At 40.9% G+C, this 20,703-nt stretch overlaps 1 protein-coding gene across 2 annotated transcripts in view; it reads left to right on the plus strand.

Moving 5' to 3' along the window:
• HHAT (hedgehog acyltransferase) overlaps window positions 1–20,703 on the plus strand; it is a 363,504-nt gene that overhangs the window by 296,006 nt on the left and 46,795 nt on the right. For both annotated transcript variants that reach the window (XM_060088397.1, XM_060088396.1), the window contains exon 11: window positions 17,476–17,620. In XM_060088397.1, coding sequence (XP_059944380.1) covers window positions 17,476–17,620 — 145 coding nt within the window. The remainder of the gene's footprint in view (window positions 1–17,475; window positions 17,621–20,703) is intronic.

Below are 20,703 nucleotides of genomic sequence, written 5' to 3' on the forward strand. Positions count from 1 at the left end.
CATATGGTTTCTATTCCTCAATTTGTTAATATGGTGTATCACATTGATTGATTTGCATATGTTGAAGAATCCTTGCATCCCTGGGATAAATCCCACTTGATCATGGTGTATGATTCTTTTAATGTGTTGTTGGATTCTATTTGCTAGTATTTTGTTGAGGATTTTTGCATCTATATTCATCAGTGATATTGTTCTGTAATTTTCTTTTTTTTTTTTGTAGTATCTTTGTCTGGTTTTGATATCAGGGTAATGGTGGCCTCCTAGAATGAGTTTGGGAGTGTTCCTTCCTCTGCAGTTTTTTGGAAGAGTTTGAGAAGGGTGGGTGTTAGCTCTTCTCTAAATGTTTGGTAGAATTCACCCGTGAAGCCATCTTGTCCTGGACTTTTGTTTGTTGGAAGATTTTTAATCACAGTTTCAATTTCATTACTTGTGATTGGTCTGTTAATATTTTCTATTGCTTCCTGGTGCAGTCTTGGAAGGTTATACCTTTCTAAGAATTTGTCCATTTCTTCCAGGTTGTCCATTTTATTGGCATAGAGTTGCTTGTAATAGTCTCTTAGGATGCTTTGTATTTCTGTGGTGTCTGTTGTAACTTCTCCTTTTTCATTTCTAATTTTATTGATTTGAGTCCTCTCACTCTTTTTCTTGATGAGTCTGGCTAAAGGTTTATCAACTTTATTTATCTTCTCAAAGAACCAGCTTTTAGTTTTATTGATCTTTGCTGTTTTCTTTGTTTCTATTTCATTTATTTCTGCTCTGTCTTTATGATTTCTTTTCTTCTACTAACATTGAGTTTTGTTTGTTCTTCTTTCTCAAGTTCCTTTAGGTGTAAGGTTAGATTGTTTATTTGAGATTTTTCTTGTTTCTTGAGGTAGGCTTGTATTGCTATAAATTTCCCTCTTAGAACTGCTTTTGCTGCATTCCATAGGTTTTGGATTGTCATGTTTTCATTGTCATTTGTCTCTAGGTATTTTTTGAGTTCCTCTTTGATTTCTTCAGTGATCTCTTGGTTGTTTAGTAACGTATTGTTTAGCCTCCATTTGTTTGTGTTTTTTACATGTTTTTCCCAGTAATTGATTTCTAATCTCATATCGTTGTGGTCAGAAAAGATGCTTGATATGATTTCAATTTTCTTAAATTTACTGAGACTTGATTTGTGACCCAGGATGTGATCTATCCTGGAGAATGTTCTGTGCACATTTAAGAGGAAAGTGCAAGCTGGTGTTTTTCGATGGAATGTCCTATAAATATCAATTCAATCTATCTGGTCTGTTGTGTCCTTTAAAGCTTGTCCTTCCTTATTAGTTCTCTGTTTGCATAATCTGTCCATTGGTGTAAGTGAGGTGTTAAAGTTCCCCACTATTATTGTGTTCCTGTCTATTTCCTCTTTTAGAGCTGTTGCAGTTGCCTTATGTATTGAGGTGCTCCTATTTTGGGTGCATATATATTTATAATTATTATATCTTCTTTTTGGATTGATCCCTTGATTATTATGTAGTGTCCTTCCTTGTCTCTTGTAACATTCTTTATTTTAAAGTCTATTTTATCTGATATGAGTATTGCTACTCCAGCTTTCTTTTGATTTCCATTTGCATGGAATATCATTTTCCATCCCCTCACTTTCAGTCTGTTTGTGTCCCTAGGTGTGAAGTGGGTCTCTTGTAGATAGCATATATATATGGATCTTGGTTTTGTAGCCATTCAGCGAGGCTGTGTCTTTTGGTTGGAGCATTTAATCCATTCACGTTTAAGGTAATTATTGATATGTATGTTTCTATTACCATTTTCTTAATAGTTATGGAATTGTTTTTGTACGTCCTTTTCTTCTCTTGTGTTTCCCACTTAGAGAAGTTCCTTTATCATTTGTTGAAAAGCTGGTTTGTTGGTGCTGAATTCTCTTAGCTTTTGCTTGTCTGTAAAGCTTTTGATTTCTCCGTTGAATCTGAATGAGATCCTTGCCGGTAGTGTAATCTTGGTTGTAGATTCTTCCCTTTCATCACTTTCAATATATCATGCCACTCCCTTCTGGCTTGTAGAGTTTCTGCTGAGAAATCAGCTGTTAACCTTATTGGAGTTCCCTTGTATGTTATTTGTCATTTTCCCTTGTTGCTTTCAATAATTTTTCTTTGTCTTTAATTTTTGTCAATTTGATTACTGTGTGTCTCGGCATGTTTCTCCTTGGGTGTATCCTGCCTGGGACTTTCTGCGCTTCCTGGACTTGGGTGGCTATTGCCTTCCCATGTTAGGGAAGTTTTCGACTATAATCTCTTCAAATATTTTCTCTGGTCCTTTCTCTCTCTCTTCTCCTTCTGGGACCCCTATTATGCGAATGTTGTTGTGTTTAATGTTGTTCCAGAGGTCTCTTAGGCTGTCTTCATTTCGTTTCATTCTTTTTTCTTTATTCTGTTCCACAGCAGTGAATTCCACCATTCTGTCTTCCAGGTCACGTATCGGTTCTTCTGCCTCAGTTATTCTGCTATTGATTCCTTTTAGTGTATTTTTCATTTCAGTTATTGTAATGTTCATCTGTTTGTTTGTTCTTTAATTCTTCTAGGTCTTTGTTAAACATTTCTTGCATCTTCTCGATCTTTGCCTTCATTGTTTTTCCGAGGTCCTAGATCATCTTCACTGTCATTATTTGGAATTTTTTTCTGGAAGATTTCCTATCTCCACTTCATTTAGTTGTTTTTCTGGGGTTTTATCTTGTTCCTTTATCTGGTACATAGCCCTCTGCCTTTTCATCTTGTCTATCTTTCTGTGAATGTGGTATTTTGTTCCACAGGGTGCAGGATTGTAGTTCTTTTTGCTTCTGCTGTCTGCCCTCTGGTGGATAAGGCTATCTAAGAGGCTTTTGCAAGTTTCCTGATGGGAGGGACTGGTGGTGGGTAGAGCTGACTGTTGCTCTGGTGGGCAGAGCTCAGTAAAACTTTGTCTATCTATTCATTTTTAAATCTCTGAGATGTCAGAAATGTGCAGAACTTCCAAAATATCTCACATTCCTTTCAATGCCTAGAAATAAATGTTGCTTTAAAAAGCATATCAAGCAGCTGCTGGCCTTTTTTGAGATGAGCTGGGTTGGAATCAATGTACTGTTGATCACCAACATGTACTGAAACACACAATTTAAGGTTGCTCTTGCTTTCTCCTCTGGTGTCAACCCTGTAATCCACTCAGTAGGCCAGAATGAGTGTTGGAACGGCCACTGTTTAACCCTTGAAGGGTGACAGGAAAGAGTATAATATAAACGGTGCAGGTCATCTGTCAAGCCAAATATGCAGCTGTTGAAAGTGATGATGTTGAAATAGTTTCACTGTGAGAAGATGGAAATAAAGAATGCGAAATAACAGGTATAATAAAAATGCATTTTTATTTAGAAATTGAAACATAGAAAAGCGTATGGAAGGTTATACACTAAAACGTCAATGGTCGGAGTATTTATGATACATGTTTTCTTGTTTTGGCTCATTTATATTTTCAACCTTTTCTACAGTGAATAAGTATTGTTGTCTAATCAAACGTTATTGAGAGAAAAGGGAAGAGGGTGGACTTACCCACCGGTTTTGCTTAGCTGACCCTGGATGCTTAGTTTATGTTAGAAATTGAAGGTTAAAGTTGTCATTCTCAGGAGCAGATGGATGTGCGACCATTGTAACTGTCATCCTGTGCTGTAGAAGGAACTGCGCCAGACACTGCACAAAGATCTTTCACGTTCGTTATATTATTTACCCATCACAACAACCCTTCAGGGCAAGTGTTACTACCTCCAGTTTTACAGATGAGGAACCTAGAGATAAGGAATGTATAAGTAATCTTTCTAAGAACAGATGATTAGTTTGATAGAAAGAAGTCAAATCCATTTTCTCATGATCTATTCAAGCCTCCTTGATTTCAGACTAGGAGTCTTCCGTGATAAACCCAAGCCACTTAGATTACTCATCCATGTCCCATCTCCTTGCTGCTTGTGCACATTTGGCATTCGATGAATCAACAAAACAGCCCTCAGTTCTTAGACAACTTGTGTTTTAAGTGTGGCTCCACACAACTTGTCTGTGGAAGAACTCTTCTGAAAAATTGGTCCGAGAGAAGTGAGAATGTTCCCCAAAGCACTTTTACTGCATTATCTCGTGTGATTTTAATAGTAGCTTGATAGGTAAGTAGCATCATTATCACTATTTTACAGTGCGAAAAACTGAAACCCAGGAAGTTTAAAAAAAAATAGGTTCATGGTTCAAAAGTCAAATATTACACAAGGTTTCATTTAGATAAATAAATAGAAGAGCTATCTCCATTCCTCCCGCGTTTATGTTCTTATCTCCATTAGCAACAATTTTTTTGAATTTTATTTTATTTATTTTTTATACAGCAGGTTATTAGTTACCTATTTTATACATATTAGTGTATATAAGTCAATCAAAATCTCCCAATTCATCCCACCACAACTTTCAATTCTCTTAGTTGTTTCTGATATTTACCTCTGTCTTTTTAAAGTGTATTCTATTATTCTTCACTTATAGATTATAAATATTGAGTGATTTCTACATGAGGTTTAGCCTCTTAGATGTACTCCCCACTTCTCCTCCTAATGTAATAATATCTCTCCCTTTTGTTAAATCAGAACTCAATGTTTACATTATCATCACTATGTTAAGTGTGGCTCCCTGCCAAACCAGTTAAAGTACTATAATTGCATTTTCTTTCTTAGTCAACTGTTTCCCCAACTCAGATTAAGAATTGCCTTGCCTATTTCGTTTGATTAATTGGTTTACTGTCATCACTTCTTTCCAAACTCCCTAATAAAATTGGAAAAATCCCTCAGAATAGTGTTTTATTTTCCATGTGGTCAGATATCTCTGGTAATCTGTCAGTTCTCTTTACCTGGAGAATATTTCTTGAAGACCTTCCATCCTCCCTTCCCATCTGGATTATTTCTCTTCAGATCTGCTCTGTGGCTGTTGTCCTGACATGTCCCATTTCCTCTCCCCTAGGCTGAATCTCTGTGTCTTGGGTCCCAGATCTCCTTGTTCCCCCCCCCCCAACCTTTGATTTGCTGGAGCACATCCTTTAGTAGCTTCCTTAGAAAGGGATCATGGGTGATACTATTTTTTTTTGAGACCTAGTATTTCTAGAACTCTCTTTATTCTACCCTCACATTTAATTGATTATCTGAGCACTGAATTTTAGGCTGAAAAGTAATTTCTCCTGAAAATTTTCAAGATATTATTTGTCTTCTAGTTTTTAGCTTTACTGTTGAGAAATGCCATTTAATTCTTGATTCCTTGTATGTACTCTATTTTTCTCTCTAGAAGCTTAATGCAGATACCTTTGGTAATTCTGAAATGTCATTGTGCTTATTGTCCCTGACTTTAGAATCTCTTTGACGGAGTTTATTTATGGAAAAAAAAAACTTCATCATGGGTGGGGGTGGGGATGGGGAGAAAGGAGGATCTTTATCCTTGTGGTCCATATGCTTATTACCCAGGTTTTCAACCAATCTCTGTTTTTTTCCTCCATGGTTTACTGTTGTCACCTGTGGTATATGGTACCTCTAATGCCTGGGACTTCTGGGGACCTGGTATATGAGTGACTTTTCTTCTCTTTGGCATCTAGTAGTATTCAAGTATCTCAGCTCTGCTAATTCATTCATCTGCTTTCTATCTTATAAAGATGGTTTGACTTTGCTCACTTGCTGTTCACTTCTCTTCCATTCCTGTCTGTGGATTTATACCTTTTCAAATGTTTACTTTTCATTTTAATGGGGTTTGTGAAGGGAGCAGAGATGTCTCATCTACTATGTTTAACTGAATGTCACTAGAAGAGTTTTCTGTGCCATCATTTGGTGAATTATTTTGGAATGCTTTACCTGTTTGTCAGTTTTAGATTTTTAAATGTCAAGTTTGCTTTAAAAGCAGGCCTTGCCCTAAGCTGTTGTTTCTGTGTTTGAACAGGATATAGCTGAGGCCATAGCTGTGACATCCTAGGCTTATTTAATAGTCCCAATGGACCTCAGTGCTGCTTAGAGCGGGAGGACCCCAGTGCCATGAGCAGCCACGACTTGGGTGTGATGGTCGTCTGGATTCCATCTTTCCACCCATGTGCCTTGACTCTCTATACTCAGGGGAGGTGGCCAGGCTCTAGGGTCATTTAGTGGAAAGATTCCTAGACTTCCTTTTTTTATTCATTTATTCTTTAGAATTTATGAAGTCATTTATGACCATATGATCTTGAAAAAAATACAGATAAGGCACTCATCACCCAAACAGACACACTTGTTCACTTTCCTCCCATGAAAGGTAGCCATTGTTATCAGATTGCAGTGTAGCCTTGCATACCTTTCATACTTTGTATGTACATATATGTGTGTGTGTGTGGTTTAGAAATGTATATTTTTAAGTTTTCACCTTTTTCCCTCCTCATATTATGTTTTGAAGATGTTTCTATATTAGAGTATGTCGATCTGCATAACTGGACATAATATGGATATGTGATAATTGGCTTATTCTATTGTTGAAAATTATTCTATTGAAAATTTAAGTTGCCTCTCATTTTTTTTTTTCTTTTGCAAATGCTGCTGCAGTACATTGCCTGTTCATGCCTCCTTGTTCATAAAGTGCTTCTTTAGGGCATTACCGAGAATAGAATAGAGCAGGAGTTGGCAAAGGATGGCCCAGGGACCAAATCTGGTCTGCTGCCCATTTTTGTATGGCCTGCAACAAGAAATCTTTCTACATTTAAAAATTGTTTTATTCAGTAATCTTTCCCTCACTGATTTGAAAGATCACATTTAATATATTGTAAATATCCAAATACACATGGGTTCATTTGTGGGCTCTCTTTTCTGTTGCATTGATCTGTTTAATTAGTCCTGTTTAAAATCTTAGAGTTTTGAATATCTTGATTCCCAGTAAGGAAAGTCCTGTGCTCCTTTTTGTTCTTTTTTGGAGCTACATTGGCTGTTTTTGCACATTGCTTCTTCTATATGAATCTTAGAATTCCTCAAAAGTGAAGTTTCTCAAAACTCCCTTTGGTATTTATATTGGAATTTATTAGATTTGCTCTGAATTGTATCTTTGAGTAGAGTTGACATGTCTGTAATGCTGAGTCTTCCCAGCCTTGAATAGTTATTTATTCAAGTCTTCCTTTATGTTCTTACGTAAAGTTTTATCATTTCTTAGAAGTCTTGTGCATCTCTTTTTGAATTATTGCTATTGTGTAGGAAAGGTATTGATTTTTGTTTTGAGTTGATCATTTTGCATCTACTTTAAATCTTTTTTTAGCTCTAGTGATTTGTCGGTTGTTTCTTTTGAATTTTCTAGATTGATGGTCATATCATCTACAAATAATGACAGTTTTGTTTTTGCCAACAATTTTAACTCTTGCTGCATTTAATTGTTTCACTATACTTGGTCCTTTGGTACAGTTTTGAATGATAGAGGAAAAAAATGTCTTTTTCTTGAAGCTAGTGGGAATATTTTCTCTGGGTTTTTGACATATCCTCTTTATCAACTTAAAAAAGCTTACTTTATTGTCATCTATTGAGTGATCATATGATTATTCTGCTTTAATTATTTAATCCCATGAGTTATATGGATTTCTAATGTTTCTAATGTTGAATCACCCTTCCATTCCTGGGATAAATCTTACTTGATCGAGAGTGTTCTTTGAACCATTCCTGTATTTGATTTGCAGCTATTTAATTTAGAATTTTTAAGGTAATTTCTGGAACAAAGATTGACTTCTGGTTTTCTTTTCTTGTTTTGGCTTTTTATGACTTTGGTATCAGAGTTATGCTGGCATCCTCAAATGAGTGGAAGCTTCCCATGGTTTTCTACCCTCTGAAACAGTTCTTACGAGATGGAAATTATCTGTTTCTTGACCATCTGGTAGAACTTGCTCATTAAGAATATCTGGGCAGTTCTTCTTTAAGCATAGAGCTTTGACCACTGTTTCAATTCTTCTATGTTTATGCTTTTTTTTTTTTTTTAGTCTTCCTACTTTTTCTATGAGAGTTTTAGGTAGTTTAAATTTTCTAGATAAATTATCTTTTATCTAGGTTTCCAAATATATTGCTATATACTCTCCAAAGATTTTTAAATGTCATATGTATTCCTCTTGTTGTTTATTTTACCTTATTTTCTTAATTGATCACACTTGCCAAAGTTTATCCATTTTATTATTCCTGCAATAAAAACTTTTAGCTAAAATGAATGAAATTTAAAGTAATTTACTGGTGTGTTATTTTTTGCTAATGTTTGTTGCTGGTGACCATAAACTTCATGATAAAATTTTAAAATGTACTTATATTCCTTTCCTGGCTTAGTACACATTCAGTTTGATTATGGCCCACATGTGTATGAAAATTGCATGTATTCACTATTCGGCAGATCTGTCTATTAGATAAGGCCTAATAATTCTTGTGATAAAACATACATAACAGAAAATTTACCGGTTTAACCACTTTTACGTGTAAAATTCAGAGTCATTAAATACATTCACATTGTTGTGCAGCTGTCACCACCATCAGTCTCCAGAATGTTTTTATCATCCCAGATTGAAACTCTGTGCCTACTAAACAATGACTCCTATTACCTCTTCCCCCTAATCCCTGGAAACCACTATTTTATTTTCTTTTTCTATGAGTTTGACTATTCTGGGTACTGTATATAAGTGGAATTGTGCAGTATTTGCCCTTCTGTGTCATGATTATAACTGAGCCTAACGTCCTCATGATTCATCCATGTTGCAGTGTCTGTCAGAATTTCCTTTCTTTCTAAGGCTGAGCCATATTTCCATTCTACATATATACCATAGTTTGCTTACACATTTATCCATCAATGGACATTAGGGTTGGACATTAACAAATTTTTGTACTTGTAGTTATCTTTAAAACTTTTTGCTTTTAACCTTTATACTAGTTATAAGTGATCTACCCACCACAATTACAACATTAGAGTACTCTGAATTTAACTATATGTTCACCGTTACCATTAGGCTTTATACTTTCACATATTTTCCTGTTACTAATTAGCATCCTTTTGTTTCAACTTGAAAAAAATCCCTTTAACATTTCTTGTAAGGCTGGTCTAGTGGTGATGAATTCCTTCAGCTTTTGTTTTTGTTTTTGTTTTTGTTCGGGAAAACTCTTTATCTCTCCTTCAGTTCAGAAGGACAGCTTTGCCAGGTAGAGTATTCTTGGTTGGCAGTGTTTTTCTTTCAGCAATCTGAATATATTATGCTGCTCCTTCTGGCCTACAATTTTTTTGTTGAAAAATATGCTGATAGTCGTATGGGAGTTCGCTTGTATATAACAAGTTGCTTTCTCTTGCTGCTTTTAAGGTCCTCTCTGTCTTTAACTTTTCACAGTTTAATTATAATGTGTCTTTGTGTGGGTCTCTTTAGATTTATCTTATTTGGTACTGTTTGGGCTTCCTAGATATAGATGTTTGTTTACTTCCCCAGGTTAGGGAAGTTTTTAGCCATTATTTCTGTGAATAAGTGCTTTGCCCCTTTCTCTGTTTTCCTTCTGGGACCCCCATAATACATTGGTCTGCTTGATGGCATCTATAAGTCCCTTAAGCTATCTTCACTCATATTCATTCTTTTTTTTTTTTTTTTGGTTCCTCTGATTGGATGAAGTCCACTGCCCTGTCTTTGAGTTTGCTGATCTCTTCTTCTGCTTTATCTAGTTTGTTGTTGAACTATTGAACCCTTCTATTGAATTTTTCAGTTCAGTTATTGTATTCTTCAGCTCTATGATTTCTGTTTGATACTTTATTATATTTTATCTATTTATTCACAGGGAATTGCTCTATATATAGCTGTCCATTCAGTGCCTCCATGGGAGGAGTGGAGTTCAGGACCCCCTTATGTCACCATCTTGATTGACTCTCCTGTTCTTTTTCAAGATTGTTTTGACCACTCAGGGGTCCCTTGAGATTTCATGTTAACTTTAGTATGAATTTTTCTGTTTCAGCAAACAAAAATTTTTGGGATTTTGATAGGGATTTCATTGAAGCTAGAGACAGCTTTGGGTGGTAATGGCATCTTAACAATATTCAGTATTCCAGCCCATGAATATGGATGTCATAGCTACAGTGTTTTGTAGTTTTCAGTGTACAATATTTTGCCTCCTTTGTTAAGTGTATTCCTAAGTATTTTATTCTTTTTGATGCTATCATCAATGGAATTATTAATTTCCTTTTCAGATTGTTCACTGTTAATGTATAGACATACAACTGATTTTTGCATGTTAATTTCATATACTGTAACCTTTGCTGAATTTCTTAGTTATAACTTTTTAAATAGAATCTTTAGTGCTTTCTACATATAAGATCATGTCATTTGTGAACAGAGGTAATTTTTCATCCTTTTCAATTTGGATGCTAGGCCTATTAATTTCTATTCAGCAGCTCTGTATTCTTTCTTACTTTTGGTCTGTTAGGTGTCATTTTCTGGAGAGATATACTAAACCTCCTTCTGTAATTGTGAATTCCAATTGCTTTTTAAAAGTCCAATGTCATTCTAAGCCATATTGTTCTTGAAAATATTGAGGTCCTGAAATTGACACTTGGTGGGTATCTATCAACCATTGCTAAAGGAACACATCCATGAAGTATCTGTGGAACAAACATTTCTTGAAAATCTACTTTGTATCTGGCACTGAAGAGATAAACTTCTTGAAGATTCCAGTCTAGAGGAGGGGGATAATCACTGTTACACAGACGTGAAGTTGTATAATGTAGTGGGGGGTAGGAAGACATTGAGTTAGAGAAACCTGTGTGAATCCTGCTCTGTACTTACCAGTGTATATAACCTGGGGCCAGTTACTTAATGTCTGCTCCTCTAGTTCTTCCTTTGTAAAATGGGAATAATTTAACCTACTTTTCAGTATAGGTAAAGCTCCTCACATAGTGAAGTGTTTTACATTAAAAACTGTAGCTCTCTAAGACCTATAGATTGATGCTCTCTATCCCATCCATAGCTTATAGAACCAGAAAATAGGTGATCAACACTCCCAGGTTTAGGGTGGCCTACAGTTATCAAATACCAACTGTGAACTAGGTAGATGGGGAGCCTGAGCTTGCTCTGGGCAGCACAGTTAAAAGGTGGAAAGCCAGAACCTGAACCCAATTTGGGCTGGTTGAAGGCCATTGCTCTCCTGAGCTGACATTGGGCTAGAGCTTGAAGAAGGAATAAGGAGGGCACATTCTAAGTAGAGAAAACAGCTTGTACAAAGGCACAGAGATGTAAAAGTGCATGTTATGTTTGGAGGGCAGTGAATAGAGCTATACCATTGATGAAGAGTGGTAGGAATTAAGGTTGGAAAGTGAAATGGGCTCTGATTGTAAAGTGCCTTCCCAGTTTGGATTTTAGTCTGTAAGCAACGAAAAACCACTAACATACTTTGCATAATGGAGAGTCCTAGTCAGTGTGCTTGATGAACTAGAGGGGTAAAGGCCAGAATAGAGCATGCCAGTTAAGAAAGAGGCTTCTGCGAAATCCAGAGCAGAGACGTACAGACTGGAGGTGGGTCCATGGTAGTGGAAAAGTAAAAACACAGGGTGACACGGTTCTGTTGGCCATTCCAGAACTTTTAGCAGGACCCCAGGCACTTAATATACGGCTTAAGCTTTCTAAATGTAACAGGAGACAGCTGTTTGCTTAGTTATTTGAAAGTTCTCTGAAATTTTTTCATATGCTGCACGGATTTGGATCCTAAGTTATAGCCTCTGCTGTTTTTAACTGAACTGGACTTCTAAACTGTGGAGCAGGTAACTGTTCCGTTTAAGCAAAACCAGCTTTGCCTTCATCACTGCAGGTATCTGACTGTCTCTTAGGAGCATGCATTGCTTAGATCACAGTAGCAAACAGAGATTGAAAAATTTAACTTCATTAGCCAGAGATTTTTTGATGCTCCATACGTGTACAAGAGGGAAGGAAGTGTTGCTTTCTGAGTGCCTTCATGTATTCATTTGGCTTGGATATAGCATGGCGATGGAATAGTAAGGAAGTCAGGAGATTCCATAACTTACGTAGGGCAATGGGAGGAACAGGTGTAAGATAATTATTGAGCGCACACAGAGTATGCGTGGGCCTTGGGTGATACAGATTGAAGAACAGGCCACGCTGTCCCTCAGGAACTTACCATGCTGGTAGGAACATGAGAGAGATGGGTAACTGGTAAAACAGACTTCTAAGTGGAAATGACCCAGGTGCCTTGAGAAAGGAAGCAAGGGGAGCAGTGTCCTGGCAGGTTGGTACAGAGATGGGACAGGGACACTGGAATGACTTTGGGGTTTGGGTCCTCCTGACCCTGAGCGTTTCACTTTGACCACCCTTCTCTTTCACAAGAGCTATAATTGTTTCTTTTGTTGTCTTTGGTCTCATCTTTATGGCCTGTGGGGTGTCCACCCCTCGTTTGCTCTCCCTGGTCTGCACTAGTCTCTCCCGTTGCCATGTCCTTGTTTATCCTCTCTTTCCCTCTGGTTAGTGTTTTTATTAGAAAATGAAAAACTTCAGTGATTATATGGAAGAACTGTGTCCAGCTGCTCAAACCCACCCAGTTTCTTTTTTTAGCTTCTCCCCCACTTAAAAATAAACAGCATTAGGTCCCACTTGCCAAGCCTTTGTCACTGTCTCCAGCAGCCGTTCCTCCGGCCCATATGCTCCCCCAGATGCTCAGCCCATCCCCTCCTCCTGTCTCAGCCCCACGTGCAGGCCCTCCATGGACAAGTGCGGGGCCCCCGGAGCACAGCCACCTGCAGCCCCACCACACCATCTGCTTCTCACCCCCATGGCCACTCTGAGCATCACTTCTGACCCAGATTCCGTGGACCGCACCCCCCCAGGCCCTGGCTTGTTTGCCTGGCCAGTCCTGTGATTTCCAAGGACAGGATGTTGACTGGAAAAGATAGAGGGGTTGCCATGGAGATATGAATAAACACACTTGAAGACACCTTGCAGCAGGAACTGCAAACTCTTCTGACAGACGTTTAGTTCAGCCCCAGGTTTCCTTTGTTTGGGTTACATGCCTCACCTTTGGAGTTAGTGTCTTAGAGGGAAGTTTAGAGCCATCGCTAAACTGTTAGTTATAGCATTTCCACTTCTTGTTTCTTCTTTCAGAGACAGCGAGCTCACCCAGAGGAATTAGAGGGTACTTGCCCTTGGGCCTGAAGAGTGGGTTATATCGACACTAACATGGAGAGAAACTGCCCTAACCTGTCACATGAGTTAAGAGTCTGTGTGGGAGCACTGGTCACCCCTGTAGGGGAACAAAATGGTGCTTTCCAACGTGCTCGGCCTCCCATTCTTCCTTTCTCCTCCAGGTCTCAGGGCTGTGAGGGTGAGGAGGTTGCTACGTCTTGCCTGAACATAACTGGGGACACAAGAGGCTCCCCCTCGCTCAAATGTGATACCAGGTGGTAGTGGGGGGGGGAAGCGAGGGGGCCTAGCACTGGGACACTATAAAAGAATGCTTTCCCTGCCCTGGGGTGCATTTTTCTGGGCCCCAGGGGGAAAGGGGCATGTTTTTGCCATTGCTCCTAATGAGAGAGGAAGGGAGGTTCTGTGCCCCTTGGGCCGAGAGAGAAGTTAGCTCTATAATGAAAGTAGAAGAAAACCTTTGACCCTTTCTCAAGAGGGCGCTGTTGACATTTTGGGCAGGATGGTTCTATCCCACACATTGCAGTGTGTTTATAATCCCTGGCCCATCAAATGCCACAGTTACCTCCTGCCAATTGTGTTGTCCTTGGGACAACCAAAAATGTCCAGCGAATTTCCAAACATCCCCTGGGGTTTTTTGCTGCCAGAATATTGGATGGCCACAGACTCATCTATCCTCTGGGAAGAGACCATGACCAGACCAGGGCTCTTTTGTATGCTCATGTAGTCATGTTAATGAAAATGAAAATCTGTTTACTAATCAGTGCCTTATCTGATCAAGTTGGCAGTTCTTTTCATACCTGATGGCTCTTCATTGCACAATGATTTTTTTTTCTCCCTATTTGGTTTACAATTCCTCAACCTTTCAAGCACCTGAGCCAGGAAGATGGGTGACTAACATGAGAGGCTTGACCCTGCACATGAACAACCTGCATCCTAGATGTGAAGGACCACAGGAGTGATGACAGTAATTGCAATAGGACTTCAGAAGAGACAGTGCAAAAGATACGAAGTGTTTAAAGTGGGAATTTTGATCCTGTGGCCCTAGGGGCTCAGAAAGTCATATTTATTGACGGAGCTGGCTGGGCCAAGGGAATATACTCTTCCAGCCTTGCCCAGATGGCATTTTTTTTCTCCTGGGAACCCTGAATTTGGTGCTTACCTCTAGAGTTCCTGTAAACCAATGACTAAGGCCAGATGGTTCCCAAGATAGAAAGAAATCCCTGATGTCAAATCTGTCACCTTCTACAATGAGGCGAGGGAACCCAAAGAGGAAAGAGGAGTTGCAGCCAAGACTTCCATCCCCTTTGCTATTAATTATTACCCTCCTGTGGATTATCCAGACAGGTCCTCTTTTTCCTTTCTTGTGGCCCATCATTCTGCCTTCCCACTGATTCACAAAGAAGAGAGACAATGTTCTGTCAAGTTTGCTGCGTGTTGGCAAGGCTAATTTTGTCAGTTCAGAGGATGGGGCTATTAGTTTAAAATTAGGCTTTGGGATTTTCTTTATCATCATCTATTTTGTCTTCCACCTACTCACCCCGGGGTGGGGGGCAAATAATCAAGAATTGCCTATAAGCATCTTGATTTCTCCTTAAGTTTTTCTAGCCTATAGATTCCAACAGCCTGTGCCTTTAACATTCTTGTTAATTTTTAAAAAATAAATTAACTATTTCTAAAGATTAACTTGTAGTCGGTCATTTCAAATTTTAGATCTTCCCTCCTGTCTCTGAGATAAGAGGCTCCTTTGTATTTGCTCTTGCTCTGACTTCTGTTTTTCCTGAGCAGAAATAGGAATTTATTGAATCATGTAGCTGAGAGAGATACTGGGGTAATCAGAGAATCAAAGGAAGAGCAGTAGGAGCCAGGGTCTCAGGTGCTGGAGAGAGGATCCCCGTGCCTCCAGCCCTCACTCTCCGCTGCATCTCTTCCCTTGCTCTGCCTCTTGCCCCCCAGCTTTGCCTCCCCCTGTATCCCGGCCCTCGCCCTGTACCAGGTAACCTGGCACCACAGCCCCGCTTAGCAACCTAACGCAAGCAGTGTTTTCCTCTCTCGTCATCTCTGTGTTGATTATTTAATAATTGTAATCATTTCCCACAAAAGGAGAACCACTTTGAGCTTTAACCAAGCAATGTGCACTCTCTGTAATTGGCATTAAAACGGGAAAGATCAGTGGGGTCTTTGAACTCCCCTAACAGGATATAAGGTTAGGGAAGACTGATAGGGTTTGAACAGAAGTTCCTCACGTTCCTTAGAAATCAAATGTGTTATCAGTGACCCCTGTACCTGGAGAGAATTATTTGGGCACATTTATGTCAATTACAACATTTCATATTTTCTTGATTTATTATTGTGGATTTTTCCCCCTATCCCCCTGCTTCCTCTCACCCCACCTCCTGAGTCACTGCTAATTGAGTCAGTAACACTCCGAAAGTATCTTCCTCTGCTCGAAAATGCAGAAACTGGCAGATTAATGTCTCCTTATTCTCGGAGGTGAAGAGTGCTGAATTACAATCCTGCTTCATCCCTATTTCTCTTTCATTACCAGTTTTTATGCTGTGTAGTTATCTCTTACCTGATCTTGTTTGGCAGCATCCCCTGTGCATGCTTGTGGCCTCTCAGAGGAGGGGGAGAGACTAGAGGTCATCTTGTCTGGTGGCCTCTAACCAGGGCCATGTCAGCATCACTTGAGAGCTTTCCAGAACAACCATGTGCAGGCAGACAACTTAGTCACTGCCTGCTACACAGCTTATCAGAGAAAGCCACACTCTCACATAGGGTGGCAGTAAAACCCATGCTCCAAAATGATGCTGGAGGAGAGAGCCATGGATGGGAAGCTATAGGGTAGCAGGTATATCTGAGCCTACAGACCAGACCTGGGACTGGCAGGGGAGAAACGGGGAGGGGATCAGGAATTCATTTCTCTAGGCTTTCAGAGGACACTGACCAAGGCTTACAGAGTAGCCACAGATGATCCATAGTAGGGTCACCAGGAATAAGTAAATCTCCTATTTGAGACTCACCCTCTAGCTTAGTCCTTTTTGCTTGTTAATTCAGAATTCTGTTTGTAACAGGAGCACAGCTGAAATCAAGATGCAAGTGACCCCAGAGAAGTGCAGGCTTTAGGAAGATATTCAGGAATGATCTCTAGAACCTCTGCTCTCTCTCTTTTCTATGTCTTTGTTTTTTTGTTTTTTAAAAAAAATCTTTAAAAATATTTATCTATTTGGCTGCGTTGGGTCTTTTTGCGGCACGCGGGATCTTTTCGTTGCAGCCCGCGGGCTCTCTAGTTGCAGCGCACGGGCTTAGTTTCCCCGCAGCATGTGAGACCTTAGTTCCCCGACCAGGAATCGAACCCATGTCCTCTGCATTGGAAGGTGGATTCTTAACCATTGGACCACCAGGGAAATCCCTCTTTTCTGTGTCTTTGGATTAGGCTGAGGTATTTGTCAGAAACCTTGGGTTGAGTCGTATCTGGTTCTCATTCTGAATCTGCAGTCCCGAAGGACAATCCCTGTGCACATACTGATGGGGCGCACATACTCCAGCCACAGCATTGTGATCTCACTCGGTAGGGCACCAGAATGATCAACGCTGAGAAATAAACACTTTGTTTAATTTATGAAGTCCCTGAGAAAATATTAGAAGGGGAGGAAAAGTGCAGTGAAGACCTTGGATGGACGAGAATTTTTTATCATCATTACTGGAAAACATCTCTCCAGTTCCTGCATATTTCAGGCGCTGTGATAAGCTGACATTCTCTGATGCTGCTACAAGTTCACTCTCGGTGGGGCATGTACCCAGAGCTCTGATTCCAGGAAGGGGGTTGGCTTGTACTGATTCTCCTGAACCCTTTTAATGGGATTCCTTCTAATAGTGGGTCAGATTTATGGGGGTGCTTCCCGGAGTCAAGTTAACTGGCCCAGAAGATCGCCCTGAGCTTGACCTCATTACATAGAGTTGTGCTTGTTATCATGGAGAGGAGTCTAAACAGTTCTTGTACCTGTAGATTTATGTGCAGAAAGCATGTGGAGACATTTCAGCTAGATCCTTACTAGGTTCAGTGCTTGTGTTACACATGTCAGAGGGAAACCCATTTTGGCAATAGGAAATAGCAACTTGGGAGTGTGTCACTTCATTCCTTAGACCAGAATGAGCATCTTGCAGGAACAGAAGTTTTGAGTGCTGTTTAAATATCAACCTACCTCAGGCTCTGCAGGGAGGCATCCTGAGCTGGTAACAGAGAAAGGCTGTGTGATGTCTCAGCCCGATTTTTTCCACCCTTGTGATGAGATGCCTTCTACCTTTTCCCCATAGGCCCAGTTCCTCTCCCCACAAGCTCGCCGTCGACTCCATGCTGCCCTTGCATCTTGTTCCACCTCCATGCTGATCCTGTCCAACCTGGTGTTTCTTGGGGGCATTCAAGTCGGGAAAATCTACTGGGATAGGATCTTCATACAAGGTAAGTTGCTATTTTCAGACAACTTCTTGTTTTCCGCATTTGTGCAGCTGGTATCACGTATGTGACGGCGGGGAGGCATTCCTTGTTCTATGCATGGTGTGTGACCTATAAAAATAACCAGCCAGGAGCAAAGTCCTGTGTTTAGCTGTGGTTTTAACTGTTCCCTATTTTGATGTACATTTTATCTGCCGTGTGTGATACTCATCATCAAAATGTACCATCCCAAATCTCCCAAACTCTTATCATTCCCTTCTACTAAGTTACCTCTCCAATTTTTGGATTTTTCCTAATCTTCCCTGCTATCTTTAGATCAGCCTTCACTATACTGTAGAGTCTTAACCTTGTTCCACTTACTACTCTGAATGTCCTACCAGGAGAATGTCCTAGAAGCCCCATTGTGCTGCTGCTATGGGCATGGTGCCTGGTTTGCCACACCTCTTTGTTGTGGATGTTTTTTTTCTGAACACTGGCTTGCCAGCATCAGCAACCAACCTGATGTTTAATGTACATGTGTTTAATGTCTTGTATGTCTCCATGTCCACAGAGAAGTCACCCCTGCAGCAGGTAAAATTGCATTAGTAATTGCATTGCATTCATAATTGGTCATCATTTATTTATGGTCATCATTTCCTTTGGGCTAGAACTGAGAGTTACATCACGTCCTAAGAGTATTGGGAGAAGGGGAACTACTCACAGAGCACATTATTCAGCCAGTTCACTGTATGTTCAGAGCCAAGGTCCCCTGTTCTGTTTCCCTGACCAGTGACCTGGTTTTGTGTTTTTGGTTTCGGAAGTTTTGTCAAGTGGTAATGGTCATGGCTAGGCTGTTACCTCTACATCTGGGTCCCCGACAAGCCAGCGATGCTTTGGCTGCAGCTCTTTTCACAACAGAAATAACCCCAACACAGCTGCATGATCCCAGGGTGCCAAGTCATGAATCTAAACTGTGGCAGGCTTAGGTGAGCCAGGCTCAAAGGGACCATGAGAGAGCCCTGTTCTGCTTTCATCTTGTCACAATAACCCTTTGATCTTGCTTTCTGAGAAATGTTTTAGCTGATAGTTCCTGAAAAGACCAGGTACTTTTTTAAGTGGAAGCTGCCCTTTAATAAAGATGGGAGGTGGACTGTCCTGGTGGCACAGTGGTTAAGAATCCGCCTGCCAGGGCTTCCCTGGTGGCACAGTGGTTAAGAATCCGCCTGCCAATGCAGGGGACGCGGGTTCGAGCCCTGGTCCAGGAAGATCCCACATGCCGCAGAGCAACTAAGCCCGTGCGCCGCAACTACTGAGCCTGTGCTCTAGAGCCTGCGAGCCACAACTACTGAGCCCACGTGCCACAACTACTGAAGCCCGAACGCCTAGAGCCCGTGCTCTTCAATAAGAGAAGCCACTGTAATAAGAAGCATGCACACCGCAACGAAGAGTAGCCCCCGTTCGCCGCAACTAGAGAAAGCCCGCACACAGCAACAAAGACCCAACACAACCAAAAAAAAAAAAAAAAAAAAGATGGAAGGTAATGGGGTGCAGAGGACCTAAAGATAAAAGAATCCTCCTCAAAGTGGGCAGCACAATGTCGACCTTTCTTGCCTCCTCCCACCATGCCTAGCACAGTGCAAAGAACACGATGACTCTGGAAAATGCTGACTTGGGCTTTGCTGGTCACATGAGCAAGAAGACTCTAATCTTGGCTTCAGTAAATAAACACAGCGGGTGTTTGCTACTTGTAAGGCTCTGAGAAGACAAGGGTGGAGAAAGAAGCACAAATATGGGAGCCAGACATGCAGACGTGTCAACAGAGTCAGGTAAATGCTGTGCCAAAGGCATATGGGATTGCTGGACATCACAGCATGGAGGGCTGGCCTTCCCGTGGAAGTTGAACTTCACAGAGGAGGTGACATCTGAATTGGAGCTTTGAGCAAGGAGGAACTTGCTAGGTGAAGAAGGCAGGGGCACGGGGTTATTGATCACTAAGAGCTACGTCAGACCATCCCAAGCTCTCAGCAATTTTTCCCCATAGAAGTGTATTCCTCTCACAGTTCAGTGAAGGTCCAGTGTTTTTTTCTAAGCAATGACTCCAGGACCTAGACTGTTTCTGTTTTGATTCTTCACCTTGTTGTCCCGGCATTATGGAGGAGAAGAGAACACGGGGACAGTGTCACCAGGTACTAAACACCCCCGCCAGAAGCAACACTCAGCGTTTCTGCCCACATTCCGTTGGCCAGCACCAGTCATGTGACCACCCTAAATGCAGTTCAGGGAGATGTGGGGAAGCACAGGTACCATAGGCTGTGGCCCGGCAGGACAGGGCACATGAGGCAACCGGCTGGAGGCGCCCAGGAGGCAGTTAAAAATGTGACCTGGCACTGGGGAGGAGGATGGGACGGAATGACTGCGAGACAGGGCATGGAGGCAGTGGGTGAGGCCGTGGGAGTGGATACAGTTCGCCGAGCATCATGCACAGAGTGAGAAGAGACAGCTGGGAGGTAAAACCTGATGATGCTGGCATTTAAAGGGGCAGAGGAAAGACAGCAGCTGTAAGATGTTCTTTCTGCTTCTCAAAGACATGAAGATCAAAGCGTGATTTGCCCTGCACCCGGTGGAGCTAACTAACATCAGGCACCCGGGGTGTGGGGATCAGGGCTCTGAAATTTCTGGTCTGCTTCTGCTGTGTGGGTCCTATTATGATCTACGACTGGATATACCTGTGTCCTCCTTGGAGCCAGGTGCTGGAGTCCCGAGCGAATGATTCTCTGAATATGGGGGGCTCTGGAATCATTTCTCTCTGGGTTCTGAGGCCAGGGAAGCTCAGCTTAGAAGGCATTTTCTATGTCAGAGATTCTTCACATCAGCCTGGTCCCATCTCAGCTGGTCTGTCCCATGGGTGCCCTCAGTCAGGGAAGGTTTCCTGGGGTTTTGGTGGTTACCTCGTTTGTTCCCTGCTGCGGGTCTTTTATCCCTGAGTGATTGAATTTACATATATCTCTTGGAGGAAAGTGAACCAGATGGTGCCAAATCCACCATCCTTGAGAACTCTGGATTTCTTTTCATAACTAATTTGATTGACCTGATAGAAGATTAGTATGAAT

Source organism: Mesoplodon densirostris, chromosome 2 (assembly GCF_025265405.1).
Source record: "Mesoplodon densirostris isolate mMesDen1 chromosome 2, mMesDen1 primary haplotype, whole genome shotgun sequence".
Classification (NCBI taxonomy): Eukaryota; Metazoa; Chordata; class Mammalia; order Artiodactyla; family Ziphiidae; genus Mesoplodon; species Mesoplodon densirostris.